General features: G+C 44.1%; 1 protein-coding gene across 8 annotated transcripts in view; it reads left to right on the top strand.

Moving 5' to 3' along the window:
* Window positions 1-21,677, top strand: part of TNS3 (tensin 3) — a 434,926-nt gene that overhangs the window by 193,380 nt on the left and 219,869 nt on the right. For 6 of the 8 annotated variants that reach the window (XM_077118732.1, XM_077118722.1, XM_077118777.1 and 3 more), the window contains one exon: window positions 3,446-3,484. The exons of 1 other annotated variant lie outside the window; for it this stretch is intronic. In XM_077118732.1, coding sequence (XP_076974847.1) covers window positions 3,446-3,484 — 39 coding nt within the window. Of the gene's footprint in view, window positions 1-3,445; window positions 3,485-7,418; window positions 7,630-21,677 lie in introns of all 8 variants that reach the window. One more of the 8 variants, XM_077118755.1, reaches the window with a different exon arrangement.

Below are 21,677 nucleotides of genomic sequence, written 5' to 3'. Positions count from 1 at the left end.
TGTGGTGCTGAAAAGCTTTATGTAAGCAGAGGACTGCTCCGTTACCTTGGAAACTCCGAGGTGCCCCAGGGTGCACTCTGGCCCCAGCTGGGCTCAGGCTATGGGACACCGTGAGGCTGCAGATCAGGAGGGCCTGGTTCTCTGTGGGTGCCCCAGTCATGTTGATGGAGCCCTGTCCCCAGAACCCCGTACTTCTCGCTCTCTGGTCAAATTAAAAGATGGGTCATGATGCCCAGATCTACAGCTCTAGTCAGTTCAGCAGAAGGAGGCACTCTCACACAGCTGTTTGGTATCACTGACCTGCAGTGCTGTGTCTGATGGTTAAATTGAAAATATGAATGGGCAAACAGCCTCATTTCAGGATTCTATCAAACTACAATCAGTTGTCTTATCTGAAAAAAAGGGTTTGCTTTCCTCTTTCTTATTAGAAGGGAGGAAAAATAAGATGAAAATATGGTGTATTTTAGGATGTGCCTGTTCTAGAATTTCGTTTTGGCCACTTTGAAGGAACAAGAGCCCAATGTATACATATGATAATGAATTATTACTACATCAGTCATTTGCTGTTCTTGATTTTCCCTGGGTTGGTGTTTCATTTGTTTTTTACTTGAGGTTTTTACTCAGAGTCAGTGTCCAATTTATAGCAATGCTATGGATTTTATAGATGGCATTGGTTGTAATTGGTTTCCTTGGATGAGAGTTTCTTCTCTGGTAGGAATGCAGGTGCAGAAACACAACGCTTTGTTTGATTGCCCTCTGTTTCACTGTCCTAGGAACCCCCTTTATCCCAAGCTTCATGACCCCAAGTTCACCCTCTAATAAACCATGTAATTTATGCGTTTGTTCCATGCACTATCTCCTCCCACTAGGATATAAGCTCCAGGAGGGTCGAGATTTCTCTATTTTGTTTATTAATGTACCAGCAGGAGAGAACGATGAGCGCCTGGCAAGGGAGACTACTAAATAAAAATTTGGTGAGCAAATAAAAGAATTAGGCAAGATCGGTCGCATCCATTAGAAAGCTCCGTAGAGTTGTTAACTCTGGATGTGGGGTCATGGTGATGGACGGGAACAAGTTTGGATTCTTCAAAGCCATACATAGTTCACACAGACCATTTAACATTTTCCAGAGGATACTTTTGGGCCACACCAGGAGGGCGGTGTTAGAATCCTCCCATCTGGTCACAGTGGGACATGGGATGCACAGAACACACCTGGATTCTGGGGCTGAGTTCCTTAGATGGCTGCTGCTTTTAAAACTCAAGTTTCTAAGATTACATAAGGTTTTTCTCTTCATTATCCCAACAAACACAGACTTCCAGAGCATGAATTTTAAAAGGAGATGCTCTGATTTTTTGCCCATCCCTTCCCAGCACATCACACATTTAGTGACACACCATGAGGCACTTGTGCACTAAGTAACTACTGCACTGAGAATGAAAGGGCTCCATTAACCACAGCATCTTCTTTTCTGACTATCCTCACCATCCTGCAGGAATCTTTCTGCATTTCCTTATATTGCCAAAGCCATGTGGTTTTTTTTTTTTTTTTTAGTCCATCATCCATCCATTAAACTTTAATATGTGTAGATGTGTGTGTGTGTGTGTGTGTGTGTGTGTGTGTGTGTGTGTAAAGAGCCAAGAGTACACAGGTAAAAAACTATTTGGTCTCTGCCTTCCTGGAATTCTTAACGTTGTAGGGAAGCAGGCCACCAGGCCAGTGATTCTGGGCTGCTCCACATGTGTGTTGGAGAAGGGCAGTTAATAGGGAGCAGGGGAATGGAGTTCCATAGGAAGGGCCACTGCCTCAGACAGAATGTGAGTCAGAATAATGATGTACCAATAATTCACAGACAAATGAATGACCATGTGTCATCTATTACTTGAGGAACTTACTGATAAGCAAGAGAGCTATAAATAGTTGCCATGGCAAGAACAAAGGTCACCTCTCACTTGTTCCAAACCACAAGACCAATTAGTCAGATCCCAGGGATTTTTTCTTCCTGTGCAACAATATTTTGAAAACATTTTGAGAATGGGAGTGTCAAGGATCCAGGGGGAGGAAGGCCAGGAGGAGGCTGAGGAGTGAAAGCAGCTCCAGGTAGCCAGAGGTTCTATTCTGAGGTCCACAGGGGCCTAGGTGACTTCTGCAGCCTTCTGAAGCAGCTCTTCCTCTTTTCAGGGAGAGTTCTTCTCTTCCTATGGACTCACTGGGCCAGCCCCAAACATTATCTCTCTTTTTTTTTTTGATTTAAAAATTTTTTTTCTTAATACAAAAAAAAAAACCCAAATAAACGCAAACATTCCTATTTTGATCATTTCGTTCTACATATATAATCAGCAATTCACAATATCATCACATAGTTGCATATTCATCATCATGATCATTTCTTGGAACATTTGCACCCATTCAGAAAAAGAAATAGAATGAAAACAGAAAAAAAAAATTATACATATCCTGCCCCTTACCCCAACATTATCTCTTTTAATCCTCACAATTGCCTATTAGGAATTTATAATTATTACCTCCATTTCTCAGATGAGGAAACTGAGGCCCAGAGAGATTAAACGTCAAAGTCACATGAAGACAGACTGCAGATCTGGTATCTGTCACTGTTGGGTCATTTGTCCTCAGGGTTTTGGCTGTTTCTCTTGTGACTTAGTTTTCAATGCACTCTCATTAAGTAGGTTTGTGTGTGTCTGTCTTAATGAACTCAACAGTTCTCCGCAGGATCGGTAGTGTTAATGGAAACTTTTTCCCACCATCTAAGCCTGGAGCAAAATAACTACACTGATATTGCCGCAAAATTTAGACTCTGTTTTCAGTTTTATTTAAGGAAACAGTTTTAGAAAAGGCTGTCCATTTTGTGGAGAATGTGAGACCCTGGGTGTGGTTGTGGGGACCTTGTGTGAAGCATGGGGCAGTGAGGAAACCGCCACGCTGAATCCTGGGCTCCTGAGTGCCAGCACCCCCATGCTGGGCCTGGAAAGCTACCAACTCTTTGAAATTGAAGCTCAAGTTCTCTATATAGGAGCAATGTGTATTTTTCTTGGCGGGGGGTGGGGGGTGTTCCATGGTTTTCATGAACTTCTCAGAAAAGGACCATGACTTTCCAAAAAGTAACAAAAAACTAGGCTATAGTAACCCTGGGTCTTGTCAGTTTTGAAATTCTAAAGCTTTGTGACTGAATTCAGTGAAAGATGATTTCAGTTTTGGGGGCCCTTGCTTTTTATTTTTTATTTTTTACTTTTAGAGCAGTCATAGGTTTACAGAAAAAGCATGCTGAAAGGACTGAGTTCCAAAATTCCTCCCCTCTGCCCCTCTTCAATCCCAATTTTTATTATTAACATTTTGCATCATATGGTTCCCTTGATTATTATGTCACGTACTTTCTTGAGTACCCATTTACTGTTTTCTGTTTCATCCTGATTCTGTTTCCTTTAAGGTGGGGATTCCCTGCTGTGTGCAAGTCCACATAGAGCAGGTAAGTCCTTTGCTTTCTTTGAGGCCATTGCAACATCACTTTTGCACTTGCTGTTTGACTCAAGCATGTGGACCAGGAACTGCGCCCTCTTTGGGAGTCCAGCTTTCCCTCTGGGATCCACTCACTCCACTCAAGCTGTTGAACTTTTCATTTACAGAGTGTTCCATAGGGACCTTAACCCTGTCACCCTAGCCATTGGCCTGCTTTCCTTAATGGGAGAGAACTACCTTTTGATTCAGTACTGCTTCCCTTGAAAGGGTTGATTTCCCTGAGCCTTAGTTTCCTTATCTGTAAAACAAAGACTGCACTTCAACTTTCTTTAGTTGTAAAGGTTGTGGACAGTGAAAGTACCTGTGTCCCACGTGCTTGTGTGGAGAGCAGGAGGTAATAGATTTGTGAGCATGAAGCCCTGGCAAAGACTGTACTTGTATCAGATTACAGGTAAGTATAATGACAACATTTCCTCTTTGGTAAACACATGTTGCTTTCTGTTCCTTAAAGGCAACTCCTTTGATTGTCACGTTACCTCGCCGTATTTTCTTGGCTCCACCGGTTGGAAATAGGGAATTGGGGGTGGTGGTTAAGTCTTGTTTTTCATGCCTTGTTAGTGGCTTCCAGGACCCCTGCTAGGCTGAATACCCTGTCCAGTACAGAAGGTGAATCAGTGGCTTGTGGGGAGGCCAGTGTGAGGTGGCCTCACCTCTGCTATTCAGAGGGCACCACCTCCAGGAAGCTTTCCCAGCTTCCTTCCTTGATCCCACTCCACTTTCAGTGTATTGCTCCCCTACAGATCCATGACCCTAGTGTTTTCCCTGCCTCTCTTAGAGCAACAGTTTTGTTGTTGGGAAGTGTGTTCCTTTCCCAGCCACACCTGCTAGGGGAGGAAACGGGTGCCCCATGGCATCTCCAGCTGGGTGCCTCTCTGTTGGTGTGCTTCCCGTGCTTCCCAGACAGGACGGGGTACCATGCCTTTGGCCCAGGTTATGCCTTTTACAGAATCCAGAGAGTTCTGCTTGAGATGTTGCCAGATTCCCCATGTCTGGTGTCTCTCTGTGCTGAGCAAAGGGCGGCTTCTGGACGCAGAGTTGGTTCTTCCCTGTACGAGGAATAGAACATTCCACCAAGGGCTGGGTCCTGAGGATGGGGTAGTAGACTCACTGCTGTGAGAAAGCCTGAGTTTGGATCCCAGCTCTGCTCCCCACTGGCTGTGTTCTGTGCATTTATACACTCGGGTGGTGGGGCTGCTCCCCTAGCCCAGGAGGTAGAAGAAAAGGGACGGGTAGGGGTTGGGAATGTTACAGAAGCTGTACCTACACACCGGGGGCTGTCATTATGCCTTTTTGGTTGTCATCACTTCCTTAGTCTCTATGCTTCTGCATGAGTAAAATGTGTATTTGAGGTTAAAAGAAGATTAAAAAAAAGCAAGCAAGAGCTTGGGCCAGCAGAGAAGGTAATTCTGGTCCCATCCGTATCTCAGTCTGTGCTACTGTCAGTCTATGCGGACAGTACGTGTAGATGTGGTGTCTACATCTGTGCCATGTGCTCCCCCTCCCTCCCTCCCTCTACTGCAGGAAAACTCAGCCACCTTGGGCTTTGCTGATGTATTGCCATGTTTGTTTGGCTTTGACAGACTGCAGCTTGTCCTATTCCGTCGGACAGTCCCAGGCTCAGGGAGGGGATGACATGAGGCAAGAGCTGATGGCCAATCCGTGGGCAGATGCCCTGGCTGAAATCTGCTTTCAGCTCTGACTTCATCTGTGAACATCCCTCTTCTCAGGGTGGGGGTTGCTCTCCAGCCATAGTGTTTGTGGGTGAGCCTTGGCTATCAGTCCCTGCAAGGTGCTGCCTCGGGCTGATGGTGCCTTAACAGCCAAAGCCTTAGAGTTCTCCTTGCATTCCCTGGAGCGCCAGACTCCAGTGGAGGAGCTCTCCATCTGTGCTGGCTGTACCCTACCCATGTCACTAAGAACACTGCCTCTCTGTTTCGTTTAACCATGGGTGGTCAGTAGGCAAGCTGGCCGTTCTTTTAGCCAGTAGTCCCTCCCTACCTCTCCTCCCTGCTTCCTCCCTCCCCCTGCTGGTCTAAGTGTGTGCACTGGTCTCTTAGGTTTGTGAGGTGTATGTACGTATGGTTGCTTGGCTCTGTTCCTATCTACATGGGTTTATTTCCCCAGCTGAACACTCGTTGGCCCACTCGGTGCCCTAGGCAACCTGGGACCTGTTTCTAATTGCTCTGACCAGTGCTTCTCAGAGTGTGGTCCCTGGACCAGCAGCACAGCACACAGAATCAGCAGTTTGTTTGAAACGCACACTCTCAGTTCCTGCCGGGTCCTGCTGGTCCAGGCACCCCCCGGGGGCCCAGCAGCCGTGCTTTAATGAGCCCTCCAGGTGATGCTGCTGTCGCTTAGGGCAGGTGAAGAGAGGCTGTGCGTGGGCTGGAGTGTTCAGCCTCTGCCGTTTGCCTTCTTTCCTCGGCTTTTCCTTAGCTGTCTGGCCCTGGGGGCTCGTGGAGAATGTGTGTTCTTTGCTCTCTCAGGGATCTACTTCTATCACGCCTTAATCATATGTGTGGTTTTCTTATTAAAATAGGGGTGAGGCTGTCTTCCTCTAGAGGCACTAGGTGGAAGGATGGATGTGGGCAGCCCAGTGAGGGCCCGGCAGTGGGGGGGGGGTGTGTGCTCTGACACCTTGCTGCCTTCCGCAGCCCTGTGTGCAGGTGACTTGCGGTAAAGGACCACTTCTGTCCACTGGAATTGGCCGCAACTTCCTGGCCAGGCTCTGCAGTGAGTTTAAGTCACCTTTGGTTAGGACGTTTCCACTGACACCTTGCCCCCTCCCCAGAGCAGAAAATACAAAATTCTCTTTTCCTCTTCTGGCACGGCACTGGCTGAGGAGCTTCTAATACTGTGAGCCCGAAATTTTGGAGTGGTGTGGCATGGACCCTCAGCTACCACAGCACTCACTGATGACGCCTTGGGAATCCGTGGGCTAGAGCGGGTCCTGGCCAGGTTATCCAAACATCTGGGGTTATTTTTTCATTGTCACCATTCATGGAGTACCCTACCTGCGTCGGACCCTCTGCTAAACACATTTACCTGCGTGGTAATTTTAACAAGCCCTATTTTGGAAACGAAGAACTTGGGGTTCAGAAAAATCATGTCATTTCCTAAGATCACAGGGCTCCTAAGAGATTGTAAAGCATTCTTGGCTTGGCTTTATTCGCCTGCTCCATTGCTAGTTGCTTCCCAGAGTTTTATAGGCATGGGCCATCTGCTGATGCTGCTCGTAATATATGTGCCAAATTTGTAAACCACAGATCATTTGCTTAGGGGGAAAACCCAAACTAAATGAAGCATCTAATATTCTATCAGGGCTCCGAGAAGGAAATGAATGGTTACTTGGGGCCCATTATTTTCAGACCCTCGGCTGGATATTTCTGGATTCGTAGAACATCTCTGTGAGATAAATATTATGGGTAAGAGTGGTTAAGTCACTTTCCCAAGGTTACATTGCTCATAAACGAAACACAAAACAGTGGCCAGTGGGGGTGCTGATTTCAAGTTGAGCCCTTTGGCCCCACCCAGCCTCTCCTGATTTCAGCACTTCCTGCACCTGATCTGCACAGGGTCTCTTTTGTTTTCCCTCAGGGTTTCCCACCCTGTCCTCTAATGTATCTGTGGTCACAGTGACTCAGTCGTCCTTGAACTCCATGAATCATGAGCCATTCAGGTTTTGGAGCAGGTGGCCTGTTGGGGGTTACATCTTCCTTTTCATGAGGCTGTGTTTAATGTGCCGCTGGGAAGGCTGGGGGCCCCGTGCATTTGCTGGGGGGCGGGGGTGGGGTCCTCTGTGTCCTTCCCCTTAGCTACATTGTGCTCCATCCCGCTGCTCTCCTTTCACCGTGCCTGCTGTACCCCTGCCTTCTTCTCTGCAGAGTCACCCTGAGGGCCTTGAGCTTTTCTCAGAGGTTCCAGAACACCTTCACCCCAGGCCATCTCCCCACGTGGAGCAGTAGTCCTGGGGTAGCATCGACTGTGGCATGATGACTTGAAACCCTCCATTTGGAGAGGAGATATCAGTGACGGTCGTGCCGGCAGGACCTGACAGTACCTTGCGATTTCCTGTAGATGCTACCCTCACTTCGGGTACGTTGAGGGTCATTTACCTGCCAGGAGAGGGGTGCCTTTGAGTTAAGATGCAAGAGGGAAGAAACCTTAGGAGTGCTTTCCGTGCTCTGAAATCTTGTGTGCTCACCTATGATGGCCCTGGTTGTATTGCTTTTCCATGAATACAATCTTCTGTTTATTGCGATGACTCCCAAAAGTGGGATGTGATGGTGGACTAAGGCTCTAGACTAAAAAGTGGTGGCTGTGAGTTGGGGGAAAAAATACTTGAAACAGATCCTCCTTTTGTAAATGTTCACTTTGCTGATTAGATGTGCACATGGGCTCTGACTTTCCTGGACACCAATGTGAAATGGCAGCTAGCCACATGTCGTGGCACGCACCCTCTTTGGAAGTAGGGAAACAAACAGGGTTCAGCAGGGAAAGTGTGTCATGGAGGCCGTTGTGCAGGTGTTGACTGAACACTGGAGCATATCTTGAACCACAGCTGTGAGCATGTGCTCCCGCCTGCTCAGGCGTCGAGTGGAGTGATGGCGTTTGAGAAGAACATCTAAGACATTGGTACTTGTATGGGAAGACCTTTCACTTTCTGTTAGTGGGGACATTGAAGCTGCTTTTAGATCACTAAGGGATAATTAGTGGTTCTCTAGTCTGCTTCTATCACACTTGCACTGTTTATCTGAGGGATATGGTCCACTGGGTCCCCAAGAAGATGCATCATTGTTTTCCTAGATAACTGTGATCATTATTAAGTGGAGAAATGTTTAAAACTAATTCATATCACAGATTTTGGCTCTTTCTGTATATCTGTAAGAGTCAGACCTCCTTTGTGGCGGGGGAGTTGAATCTCTTTCTGGGGTCTGCCTTGTGGGCCCATTTGGATGCCATTAACCCTTCCTTCCCTGCCCTGCGATGGTTATTTGGCCAAAGAAATAACACACAGTGAGCTGGGTTGAGCAGGTGGACTTTACTTCTGAGTCTGAATGGGATGAGGCAGGCCGGACTTGGGCCTAATCCTTGGAAGCCAGTGTGCTTCCTCAGGGAGACAAGAAGGAGCAATGTCGTGGTTTTCCAGTGAGAGGGAGGAAGGCTGGAATCAGGAGAGCATGGAAAGGGGAGACGAGAACTGGAGAGTAAGGTGGAAGCTGGAGGACCTGTGGGGCAAAGGAGATTTGCAGTAATTTTTCAAGAGACAGCTTGAACAGCAACCTAACAGCTTTTTATGGATGTTCAGTGGCTCTGTGTGTGTGTGTGTGTATGTGTGTGTTTCCATCATACCTTTTCCATTCATACAATCTCTACCATGCATACAATCTCTTCCATTCGTACAATCTCTAATGCACCAATGCATCCGGAAGCAATTTCCCATGTACAGGTATGGCCTTCTTTAGGAGATTGCCGAGTCCACAACTATGGGGGCCCATCACTCCTTGTCATCCCCGGAGATCCTTCTGGATGAAGAAGGATGTTTACTGTCCCTGTGGCCAGCCCTGCAGCAGGGCTCTCTATTCCAAATGAAAAGGTCACTCCCCAGCAGCTGCCTCTGGAAGAAGAGACCTGTCTTTGCCTTCCAGGAGGGTCACGCTGGGACCTCCTCGTCCAGCACAGTCTGCTGCTCAGGGTGCAGGTGCCAGAGCCCCGCCCAACTGCTGGAGCTCACGAGCTGCTTGTCTTTGCTGGGCTTTTGTGGTTGGAGAGGAGGTTCTCTAATAATAGTCCTTGAAATTTGAGTCAGTCATTTATTGCTGTCGTAGTGGCCGTACTTTTTGTTTAATTAAAGTGAAGACAATGGGCTGTTTCTGTCAAAGGTGACATCAGGAATCAGGTTACAGGGATCTAGGCCAGAGTTTCCAACCAGATCCTTTTTTGTTAGTTACACCCTTGGATTATGTGTTTGCAGAAGGGGTGTGTGTGTGTGTGTGTTTGTGTGTTTTGGGACTTTGTTCTGTATGGTTTGCTTAAAAGCACAAAATCAAATAGAGGACATGCTTATGAACCACGAGATGAACACAAGAACGGACTTTGAATATTTAGGTAAAATATGTGAGACCAAATGCTTGCATTGTTGTCATCCTTCCCCCTGTGACACATGACCGATTCCCTCAAAGCTATTGAATCATTTTAGAAAGAAGGCCCCCTGCTTTGGAGGACTGATTGTTCCCGTTGGATGAAAAGGAATCTCCTTGAATGATATTTCTTCTACTCTGCTGCAAAATTAAATAGCAAGAACATTTTAAACAGATTTTAAACAGCGCATCTGAGCCTTCCATTGGTAAAATAATTGGGTTAGGACTTTGTATAAAAGAGCTGAACCTCCAGTAATCCAAGGTGGTCAACCTTGACTCTCCTCTGGCTCAAGGGCTATGCCAGTTTTTCCTGATAGCCCCAGTCCACAGTAGTCTTTTCTTGGTGTGAATTTCATGCCCTAATAGTCAACAGATCCAGGTGATTGGATGCTGGTTATTTCATGCTCATAAATTCTTTCCACTGCTGTAGTGAACTTCAGAAACATGGAGACCTGTGTCTCGGCAGATCCTCAGCTGTGCAATGACACTGTGTTCTGCCAATCACATACACATGCACATATGCATTCACAAACATGGCTGGACCCACCATTCCCCTGCCAAATTCTGAATGTCTCATTAGGAGTCTTGATAAGGACATATTTGACCAACATTCCAATGAACTAAAGTTGTCATCAGGTCAGTAGAGACTTGCAAATATCCTTGTTTCTTCATCTTTCTGCCTGCTCTTCTTTTGAGAGAGAGAGAGACAGACAGACAGAGAGAGAAATCTCAGATATACTATTGGATGAAGTCCAAATATCCGGTGGGGTTAAATGAACCAAACTTAATGTCAGTAGTTTTGGCAAAAGCCTCATAAAACCCAGAAATAAAGTATATACTGATGCTGCATTCCCAAATTAACTGAGCTTCGTGGGTTCTGGATAACTGTATACAGAGCATTGGTGCATCAAAAGAGCAGCAGGAAGTGTCACTATTTAAAAGGTGGAGAAAAAGCAAAACGAAAAAACCTTGGTTTGGAGGATGGTAGAGAGAGGGAGGTAACTTAGTTTCAGGTCACACAACTGGAAAGGGGTGATGGAATTTGGCCGGTTTGTGATAACGTCTTCTCCGTTGAGAGTCTGGCTCAGCTGCTGTGTCCTAGGCGATGTGGGGTCTCTGTATAATCACTCCCAGCCTGACCTTTGTGAAGGGAGAGGGGCTGGAGCTGGCGGCCTGGTTATTTGTCTCCATCAGAGCCAATGCAGGGTAATGTGAGTGTCTTCAGGAGAAGAGTGGGGAGCTTTGATGTGGTATGCATGGCCCAGGGCTCCCCATTTCCAAGGCGCACTCCTAACCTGGTGATCCTAAAAACTCTCCAGCCACTTGGTGGTCAGAGCGGGCCATGTTCCCTGGGCAGGTTTTGTTGCTGTTGATTCATTAACTCCACTTCTCCATGCTTCAGTTATCATTTCCTCAGTTCCCAGAGAGTCCTGTTTGGACTCTGAGCATCTGAATGAGCATTAAGGTATATGGAACCCATGGGGGGTGGGGGGAAGTTTAAAGCCATAATCCCAAACCGTTCTAAGATTTGCTTTCTCTTAACCCTTTGTGTACTTCACCCCTTTGAAGCTTGTATATATTTCCCTACACTCTGTCTTTTCTCTTTGTTTTATTTTACTTCTGTATGCTGTATGGTGGAGGTCACATTTCATTCTTTTTTCTATGTGACTGTTCCATTATTGCTGCACCATTTGTTGAATTTTTTTGGGGGGGTGGGGGTGGGGAGTGCATGGGCTGGGAATTGAACCTGGGTCTCCCACATGGCAGGTGAGAATTCTACCACTGAACTATCCTTTCATCTCCCCTCTGTCTTTCTCTTGAGAGGAGCAAAATGATTACTGGAGAAGGAGGGCAAGCCCAAGGGCAGTTTTCATGATTAAACTCAAAGCTGGCTCCACAGGTAAAGAAACTCATAAGGAAAAGGAGCACTAGACATGCAAGCAGACCGCTGGTGCCTCCCTCCTCTCACCTGTAAAATGAATCTCCCTGCCTTTGCCTGTTGCAAATGGCTTATTTCCCCCCCAAGCAATTCTGGAATACCTTTTTGGCCCATAGAGTAGAGATGAAACTGGTTCATAACCCAGTCGGGGCACAGTCAGGGCCCAAGACCTACAACCGGACGGAGGAGCCTCAGAACAAGGTGGCTGTAGGAGCCAGGGGAGTTGGAATGAGCTCTGGGGACAGGGACAGCAGGGTTGGGTTCCCTTCTGCAGACCATCACTGCTTCTCAGAATGGCTGAGGAACCAATGAGGATGCTTATGGGAAATAGCTTAAAAGAGATGCCTTTGGTTACAAACAGAATTGCAGGTTTGGGAGGATTATAAAGTCTCCATCATTCTGAAATTTTCCAGGGAAAGGAATTCAAAGTCTTTCTGGCTGGGAGACCCTGGGATGGCCTGAAGTGTGTCTGACTGAACTTGGAGACTCACGTCTGTTCCTTCCAGAGAAGGGCTCTCAGGTTGAGCAGGACGCAGGGATGGCATGACTTGTCAAATGCCAAGCAGCTCAGCTGCTTGTCAAAGCATTTCACAAAACTGCCACAGTTCCATCTTGACTGAACTGTTACAAATTTCCACTGCACTCGGTGACACACCCTCCAACCCCCCTTTCTCACTCCTGCCATAGGCTAAAATTTGCTTCATATTTGTCTTTGATTTTACCATTTCCTCCCACACCTACAGTAACATCTAGCCCTTTTTTGGAGGATAAGAACTGCTGGGATTTCTCGGGGAGGCTTTTGTGGTCTCCTGTTGAGAACCTGGTTCCCTCACACAGTTGAGGCTCCTCCCTTAAGGCTGAGTTTACCGACACACATGCGCGCGTGCACGTGCACACACACACTCACACTCACACAGCACAATGCTGAGCCTCCCACAAATGCACCCATTTCCTTTTGTAACTGGTATCTGAAAGTGAATGGATGCAGAGGCAGATGCTATCCCTTGTAACTGTCCTCCCCTGCGTTTGCAGGTGGAGGGAACTGTGAAAAATTAACAGCAGGGCACACATTAACTGGGTGTCAGTTTACATCCACCCTGGCTCCCACCAAAGCACTGGCTAATGATTAAAGATCCAAACTGCCACCACAAAGCATCCTGACTCTGCGGCGGGCGCAGACAGTCATGCTGGCGGCGACTTGCCTGCGTCTACAGCTGGCTGTACCTTAAGTATTGGGAACCCCCCAGGGCCCTTCCACAGCCAGGTGTGTGGCCCACACACTGTGTGAATTCCCTACTGTTCTCCTCATTAACCAGAGTTGTGGGTTTGAGTGAGCCACTGGTCTTCTCTGAACGTCAGACTCATCATCCCTGAAACAGGAGGTTAGAGCTGAGTTGGGCGCTCTCAGACCTGGCTCTGTGGTTCACCCCATGCCTGTGCTGGGCTGGGGTGACGGAAGGTCAGCTCCTAAAGTTCTTTCCAGCTTACATATATATTGACAAGCCTCCAACCAGGGAAACTAGTGGTTTCTCACAGGGTCTGAGGAATGAAGAACTGAGTTTGAATGAATGATTGTCCACCAGATTTGATTAGCAGAAGCTGGCTTCGGATAAGAAAAAAATCTAGTTCAATGAAAATTGCTTTTATTTTATGGCACAAGTTCTATACCAATCACGACTTTTAACTGTGGAGGAGCCCTTGAAAGCAACCATTGTGTTATCATTGGTGGAAATAGCAGTAACTATTGACGGGGAAATAAAATGCTTTTTTTTTTTTTTAATGCCCTGAGACAGTGAGAAGTGGGCATATGATAATAATGGCATTAGAAATCCTGAGTCAGGGTGAGAAAGGCCCTCGACTTCCTTAAGGGAAGCATTATATTGGCATAGCATTTAAATGATCTGAGTGTATTTTACCTACAAGCAAGCTACTTATTTTAACAGTTTATATTGTATTGGAGTGGCTGGAGGGAAGTATCAGTTGAGTTGTGTTCCAGTCTTGAGTTTTGAAGAAGATTATATAAAGATATAACTTCTACAGTGTGACTGTGTGATTGTGAAAACTTTGTGTCTGATGCTCCTTTTATCCAGGGTATGGACAGATGAATTTTAAAAAAATGGATAAAAAATAAATAGATATGGGGAAATAAGGGGTAAAATAAATTGGGTAGATGGAAATACTAGTGGTAATTAATTGAGAGAGAGGGATAAGAGGTATTTGATGTGTGTTTTTTCTTTTTATTTCTTTTTCTGGAGTGTTGCAGATGTTCTAGAAAATGACCGTGGTGATGAATGTACAAGTATGTGATGATATTGTGAACTACTGATTGTACACCATGTATGGACTGTATGTGTGTGAAGATGTGTCAATAAAAATACATTTAAAAAAAAAAAAAGCGAAACACAGGACATTATCCCCCTTCCCCCAAATCAGGGTTGGGGAAGTGAACTCTGGCTTGTCGGTTTGGGAGCCCAAGAGTTTAGATCCTGTTTCCTTTTAAGTTGTATGTGGCCTTGTTCTCGGAACTTCTGTTTTCTTATCTTGAAGTGTGAGTGTTGGGTGATATGTCTTTGTGATGACCATCTAGCTCAAATAGTCTTTGATTCCTTAACCTTTTACATGGTTAGAGAACCAAGTAGCTGTGGTTCTGGGACAGACCTCTTTCCAGGTCACAGAAAGCACCTTTGAACATTTGGGGAGGTGACCACATTTGTTTGGCAGGGGGTTACCCCATTTGCTCTGTGTTTTGGCCTAACCCTGCCATGCAGCACCATATTTCTAGTCTGTAAAATTGAAGCATCAGAAATTCAGTCTTCACAACTTATCTTCACAATTCCCTTGCTCTTCTAGTGCATTGATAACATGTTTGCTTAAAACCTTTTCTTTCCCTAGATTATAAGGAAATAATTTTTGTTACAAAAAAAAGAAAGTAAGAGTAATTTTGTTGTCACCAGAAATCAAGTATCATGATCCGGCTCCCTTGTGCTGAAAGTACAAGGAAAATCATGCTGAACTGCTGGTGCATTTTCTCTTTAATTATGTCCTTCCCCACTTAGCTAACAATTTTTTGTTCCTAGCACTGGGCCTTCACCACCAACCCAGGTCCTGGGAGCTCAGGATTTTGAGGACACATGTAGCCTCTCTTTCTGCAATGAACTGGACCTGGAAAGCCAGAAGTGTAGCAAAATATCAGGGACTTCAAAGTGACAGGCATGGATTTGAATCCCAATTACAATAATTAATCACCTTGAAATTTGAACTGGCAAATAATTTTCTGATCCATACAACAGACTTTAAGAAATTGCTAAACAAAAACAAAACTCCTGTTAGTTACCTTTGAAGGGGACGTTAGGGAACTGATTCACTCTGAAAACTGGCAAATGAAGGGAAGGAATCAAGAATTTAATCTCTCTTTTTGGTACAAACTGTACCTTAGGGTTTCCAAAGAGATGTGGAGGGAAATTTTTCTTTAAAGAGGAATTCCAGCGAAGAGTTGTTGAAAAATTTGTTAACAAGAATCCGTTTTCTTTCAAAAGAAATGCCTGTTAATAAAATGTTGGGGAAAAAGTGATAGAATATCACCATTTGTCAAACCCTTAATTAATAAGTGGATGGCCTGCCCTAGGCAATGACCTTCAGTTGCCTCTACTGTCACAAAGGACAGTCTACCACAAATCATGTGCCTCCTGCCTGAAACATGATACCCTCTGCTGCGTCCCTGCCACAAAATCGAACCAGAACCAGACCAAGCCTCAGCTCCATCTGCCCTTGACAAGAAATGCAGGGGCCAGAGCAATGTGTTAAAATAATACCAGGGCAGTCAGCAGAATTCAGAATGTGGGAAACTCTCCTGGACGAAAATAACCCCCTGCTTTTTTTCAACAAATATATTGCCAAAGAGGGGAGGAAGGGGAGGAGGAGGAAGGAGCGCTATTTAAAGAAACGGAAGAGATATATCACATAAACATTGTAAGCTTTATTTGGACCCTGATTCAGATAAACAGGCTGTAAAAAAAATGTCTGAGAGAGGGAAATATGAACACTGATTAGATGTTTGATGATATTAAGGAATGATTGTCAAAAAAAATTAAGTGCAACACTGGTATTTCGTTGTATTTTGAAAAGTCTTTATCTTTTAGAGGTGCATTCTGAAATAGTTATGGATGCATGCAATGATATAATGTCTGGGATGAGCTTTTAAAACAGTTTAGTGAGGGAAGGAGGGAGGTATGGATGGAATGCGCCTTGTAGCCGGGTGATGGTACCTGGGGCTTAGTACCCTGGTCTCCTTCACAGGCTGTTGTGCAGGGCACAGATGATGTGTATGAAGACAAGACGGAGCTTATGGACTGGCATGTGACCTTGCCCACGACAACTGGCTGCTGTACCGTTAGATTATACAGTGTGTGCACCAGCACTCCCACATCCGCTCTCTTGCACCGTTGTCTTCCATTACCTAATGGCTAGAGGCTTGAGCCTGACTCTTGGATGCAGAATTTGCCTGTGGCATCTGGAAGGACAGTCTTTCCATGGTGCTACAATGTTTCTATTTGATGAAACATTTCACTGAAAACCTGCCAAATTGACAACAAATTGACACATTATTTTGTATGGCAGCAACACTTGCCTCAGGAAGCCTTTCAGAAAAAGGGTCCTTCTAATAAAGGGTTGATTCCAACCACCCAGCTGCATTCTTTCTTCTTTGGGGAAATCATGTACCTCCCTTGCCAGAAGAATTACCCTTAATATGAGTTGCTCCTGAGAAGAAATAAGGCCAAGGTGTAAACATTTAGTACATGTAAATTTCAACTCATTAGAAGAACTTTAGAAAATCAAGACAGTTAAACACAGACTTGGAATTGTGTGCGGTAGTGAGCTCCCTGTCACTGGCACTATTCAAACAGAGGAGGGCAGTGTCGCTCAGTGGTAGTTCTTGGGGAGATTGGGAGATTGAGTGAACGTGATGGCAGGAATGCTCTAATAAAGCAAGCATCCTATGTGGTAACGAGTTCTCCAGTATGAATCAAGCTTATGCACAATTATTTTCAGTTAGTGGTTCTCCAAGTGGGGTCCTGGACCTAGCAGCGAGGGCATCAACCTGGGATTACAAATTCTCTGGCTGCATCCCAGATTTATTGCATCAGCATTTCTGAGAGGGCTCCAAAATCTGTCTTTTGCAAAGCCCACTAAGTGGTTCTGATGCCAGCTAAGCTTTGGAAACTAGCTGTTCTAGAAGGAGTCGTATTCTGAGGTTGAGTCCCTGACTGCTTGGGCCACTTTGGGAGAGCCTGGGCTACAGGGAGTTCCCGCAGACTCCACAGTGTTTGCCTCTTTTTTTTGTATTTCTTTCTTTTTTTTTTTTAACTTTTTTTGTTGTATTGTGTAACATATATACAAAGCAAAGAAATAAAAAAAAAACAATAGTTGTTTTCAACAAGTAGTTACAGGACAGATGCCAGAGTTTATCATGGGCTACCATATGATCCTCTCATATTTTTCCTTGTAGCTGCTTCAGAATATAGGAGGCTAGAAGGCTTAAATATTTTTTTTTATTACCACAATTGACATTTTTTCCTTCTTTTTTCATGTGAAAAATAACATATACAAAAAGCTATAAATTTCAAAGCACAGCACCACAATTAGTTGTAGAACGTATTTCAGACTTTGAAATGGGTTACAGTTCCACAATTTTACGTTCTTATTTCTAGCTTCTCTAAGATGGTAGAAACTAAAAGAGATATCAATTTAATCTTTCAGTATTCATATTCGTTTGTTAAATCCTGTCTTCTCTGTATAACTCCACCATCACCTTTGATCTTTTCTTTCCTCTCTTTAGAGTGTCTGGGCTATGGCAATTCTAAATTTTTGATATTGGAAAGGTCTGTCACTAACATGGGGTAGGAAGATGGGACTCTCTGATGTTCTGGAGAGGATGGGCTAGGTTTCAGGACTTATCTGGACCAGGGACCCATCTGGAGGCTGTAGGTCTCTGGAAAGTTACTCTAGTTCATGGAACCCTTGTGGAATCTTATATATTGCCCTAGGTTTTCTTTAGGATTGGCTGGAATGGTCCTGGTTGGGGGTTGGGAGGTTATGATAGGTAGCAAGATCTAACTGAAGCTTGAGTAAGAGCAGCCTCCAGGGTAGCCTCTCAACTCTATTTGAACTCTGTTTGCCACTGATACTTTATTAATTACACTTTTCCCCCTTTTGGTCAGTACAGAATTGTTGATCCCATGGTACCAGATCTGGACTCATCCCTGGGAGTCATCTCCCATTTCGCCAGGGAGACTTTCACCCCTGGATGTCATGTCCCATGTAGTGGGGAGGGCAATGATTTCACTTGTGGAGTTGGGCTTAGAGAGACTGAAGCACATCTGAGCACAAAAGAGGTCCTCTAGAAGTAACTCTTAGGCATTCCTATAGGTAGTCCAAGCTTCTCTGCTACCTATATAAGCTTCACAAGAGTAAGTCAAGATTGAGGGCATGGCCTATTGATTTGGGTGTCCATAGAGTTTGACATAGTATCAGGGAATTCCTTGATGGTAAGTTTTAATAGTTCCATATTTTTCTCCCATCCCTCAGGGGACTGTGCCAATACTTTTTTTTGTTTGTTTTGCATGGGCAGGCACTGGGAAATGAACACGATTCTCCAGCATGGCAGGCGAGAACTCTGTCTGATGAGCCACCGTGGCCCACAAATACTTTTTTTTTTTTAATAATTTTTTATTAATTAAAAAAAAATTACAAGAAAGAAACGCAAACATCCTTAATATATGCTCATTCCATTCTATGTGTATAATCAGTAATTCACAGTATCATCACATAATTGCATATTCATCATCATGATCATTTCTTAGAACATTTGCATCAATTCAGAAAAAGAAATAAAAAGACAAAAGAAAAATAAAACAAAAACAGAAAAAGAAATAAAAAATTTTACATACCATACCCCTTACCCCTCCCTCTCATTGATCACTAACATTTCAAACTGAACTTATTTTAACATTTGTTCCCCCTATTGTTTATTTTTATTCCGTATGTTCTACTCGTCTGTTGACAAGGTAGATAAAAGGAGCATCAGACACAAGGTTTTCACAATCACACAGTCACATTATGAAAGCTATATCATTATACAATCATCATCAAGAAACGTGGCTACTGGAACGCAGCTCTACATTTTCAGGCAGTTCCCTTCAGCCTCTCCATTACATCTTGGATAACAAGGTGATATCTACTCAATGCATAAGAATAACCTCCAGGACAACCTCTCGACTCTGGAATCTCATAGCTATTGACACTTCGTCTCTTTTCACTCTTTCCCTTTTTGGTCGAGAGGGTTTTCTCAATCCCTTGATGCTGGTCTCAGCCCATTCTAGAGTTTTTCTCCAACCCTTGATGCTGAGTCTCAGCTCATCCTAGGATTTCTGTCCCACGTTGCCAGGAAGGTCCACAACCCTGGGAGTCACTTCCCACATAGACAGGGGGAGAGTGATGAATTTGCTTGCTGTATTATGCCAATACTTTTTGATTATCTGCGTAATATACTCTAGGATGTATCCAGGCATTACAATAATCTATACAGGATTAAAGGACCTCTTTCTTATTCTGTGCTCCCTGACTTTCAGTTGTTCAAATGAGCTATATACAGGTAGGTTGAATTAGATTATGCACTATGGAAAATTTCAGTTCCAGACCAGATAAACCTTTCTTCCACTGGTCTTAAAAAGTATGTGTGGTTCTATAATATAGACACTGTCTTCCTTACCCCTATGTTTTGAATTACTCAGCCCCAACATGTTCAACTTCATTCTTATCTCTAAATATCAGGTTAGATATATAAAACTGCCTCTCAAAATCCAGAAATAATAATCACCATTCCAGACTTAATGTGTCTGCTCTAAAAGCTTACAATCTAGCCCCTGTTTTCTTATATGCATTTTCTAAAGGTGACCATACCATTCTTGTGCTTTTGTTTTTGGCTTATTTTGTCTCACCAAATGTCCCACCTGTTCATTCACATCGTTGCATGCCTCACAAATTTGTTCCTTTTTGTAGTAACACAACTTTTGTTCAGAAGTATGCACACCATTGTTCGCCAATCTACTTCTCCGTCAGTGTATCCTTCAGCCACCTGCATTCACCGAGCATCATGCAGAGAGCTCAGTGTCCACAGTCCATCAACATTCTTAATTTTAGATAATTTCATTGTTCCCAAGAGAAAGAAAACCAATAAACACACCCTCACCGGGCAGGCCACGGTGGCTCAGTAGCAAGAACGCTTGCCTGCCTTACCAGAGGACCCAGGTTTGATTCCCAGTGCCTGCCCATGTAAAAAAAAAAAAAAACAAACAAAAAAAACACACCCTCACCAAATAGGAAATCTAAACCTCCTCTTAACTCTTGACCCTCCCCACATTATTTACCTCTGCTGTTGCTGTGGTAGTGCTGATGGTTTCCTTTTGAAAATAGCTCATAGCATGCAATAGCAGTTCTCCTGTACCCTGGAATTAAACACTCTTTGTACAAGAATCATATCTTTGAAGTAATTCTTGTGAGAACTAATTCATATTTCTGGTGTTAATCAGTGGGACACGTAGATCTATAGAACCCCTTTCAATCTTGTTCATCTTGAATATGGTAATATTACTTATAGACCCACTAGAGAACCACCTTCACTCCTATCTATTTTCTTGCATTGGAGTTCAACCTCATTAGCTAACTGTTCACCCATCTCTAGCTTCTATGTATCCCAAGTCCCCTGTATTCTATATTATGAGTCTCTGATTATACCTTTATGCTGGTTATAAAAGTGGAATCATACAGTGTCTCTCCTTTTGTGTCTGGCTAATTTTACTGAGCATTGTGTCCTCAAGACTCATCCATCTTGTCATGTGCTTCAGGACATCATTTTGTCTTATTCCTGCATAATAGTCCATCATATGTATATACCCCATTTTCTTGATCCTCTTATCTGTTGATGGGCATTTGGTTTGTTTCCATCTTTTGGTGATTGTGAATATGCTGGTGTGAACATCAGTGTGCAAATGTCTGTTTGTGTCATTGCTTTCAGCTCTTCTGGGTATATACCAAGTAGTGCTATTGCTGGGTCATAGGGCAGCTCGATATTTAGTTTCCTAAGGAACCATCAAACAGACTTCCATAGTGCCTGCACCATTATACATTCCCACCGGCAGCTTATAAGTGTCCCAGTTTCTCCATATCCTCTTCAACATTTATAATTTCCTGTTTGTTTAATAGCAGCCATTCTTATAGGTGTGAGGTGGTATCTCATTGTAGTCTTGATCTGTATTTTCCTTATAGCCAGTGAAAATGAGCACCTCTTCATGTGCTGTTGAGCCATCTGTGTTTGCTCTTCAGAAAAATGCCTACGCATCTCTTTTGCCCATTTTATAGTTGGGTTGTTTGTTCTTTTGTTGTTGAGTTGCATGATTTCTTTGTATTTATAGGAAGTCAAACCTTTTGTCCAATATGTGATTTCCAAATATTTTTTCCCATTGAGTTGGCTGCCTCTTCACCTTTTTGACAAAGTCCTTTGAAGTGCAGAAGCGTTTGATTTTGAGGAATTCCCATTTATCTATTTTTTCTTTTGTTGCTTGTGCTTTGGGTGTAAAGTTTAGGAAACTATCTCTTATTGCTTGGTTTTGAAAAGGTTTCCCTACATTTTCTTCTAGAAGCTTTATGGTGCTAGTTCTTATATTTAGGTGTTAATTCCCTTTGAGTTAATTTTGTGTAGTGTGTAAGATAGGGGTCCTCTTTCATTCTTTTGGCTATTCATATCCAGTTCTTCCATGCCCAATTATGAAAAGACTATTTTTGTCCCATTTCAGAGGATTTGGGGGCCTTGTCAAATATCAGTTGACCATAAATTTGGTGGTGTATTTCTAAACTCTGGATGCAATTCCATTGGTCAATGCTTCTATCTTCATGCCAGTACCATGCTGTTTTGACCACTATGTCTTTATGGTAGGTTTTAAAGTCAGGGAGTGTTAATCCTCCCAGTTCATTTTTTTTTTTTTAAATGGTTTTAGCTATTCAGGGTC

Source organism: Tamandua tetradactyla, chromosome 1 (assembly GCF_023851605.1).
Source record: "Tamandua tetradactyla isolate mTamTet1 chromosome 1, mTamTet1.pri, whole genome shotgun sequence".
NCBI lineage: Eukaryota > Metazoa > Chordata > Mammalia > Pilosa > Myrmecophagidae > Tamandua > Tamandua tetradactyla.
The sequence above is the reverse complement of the archived record's forward strand: the minus strand, read 5'-3'. Positions and strand labels throughout refer to the sequence as shown.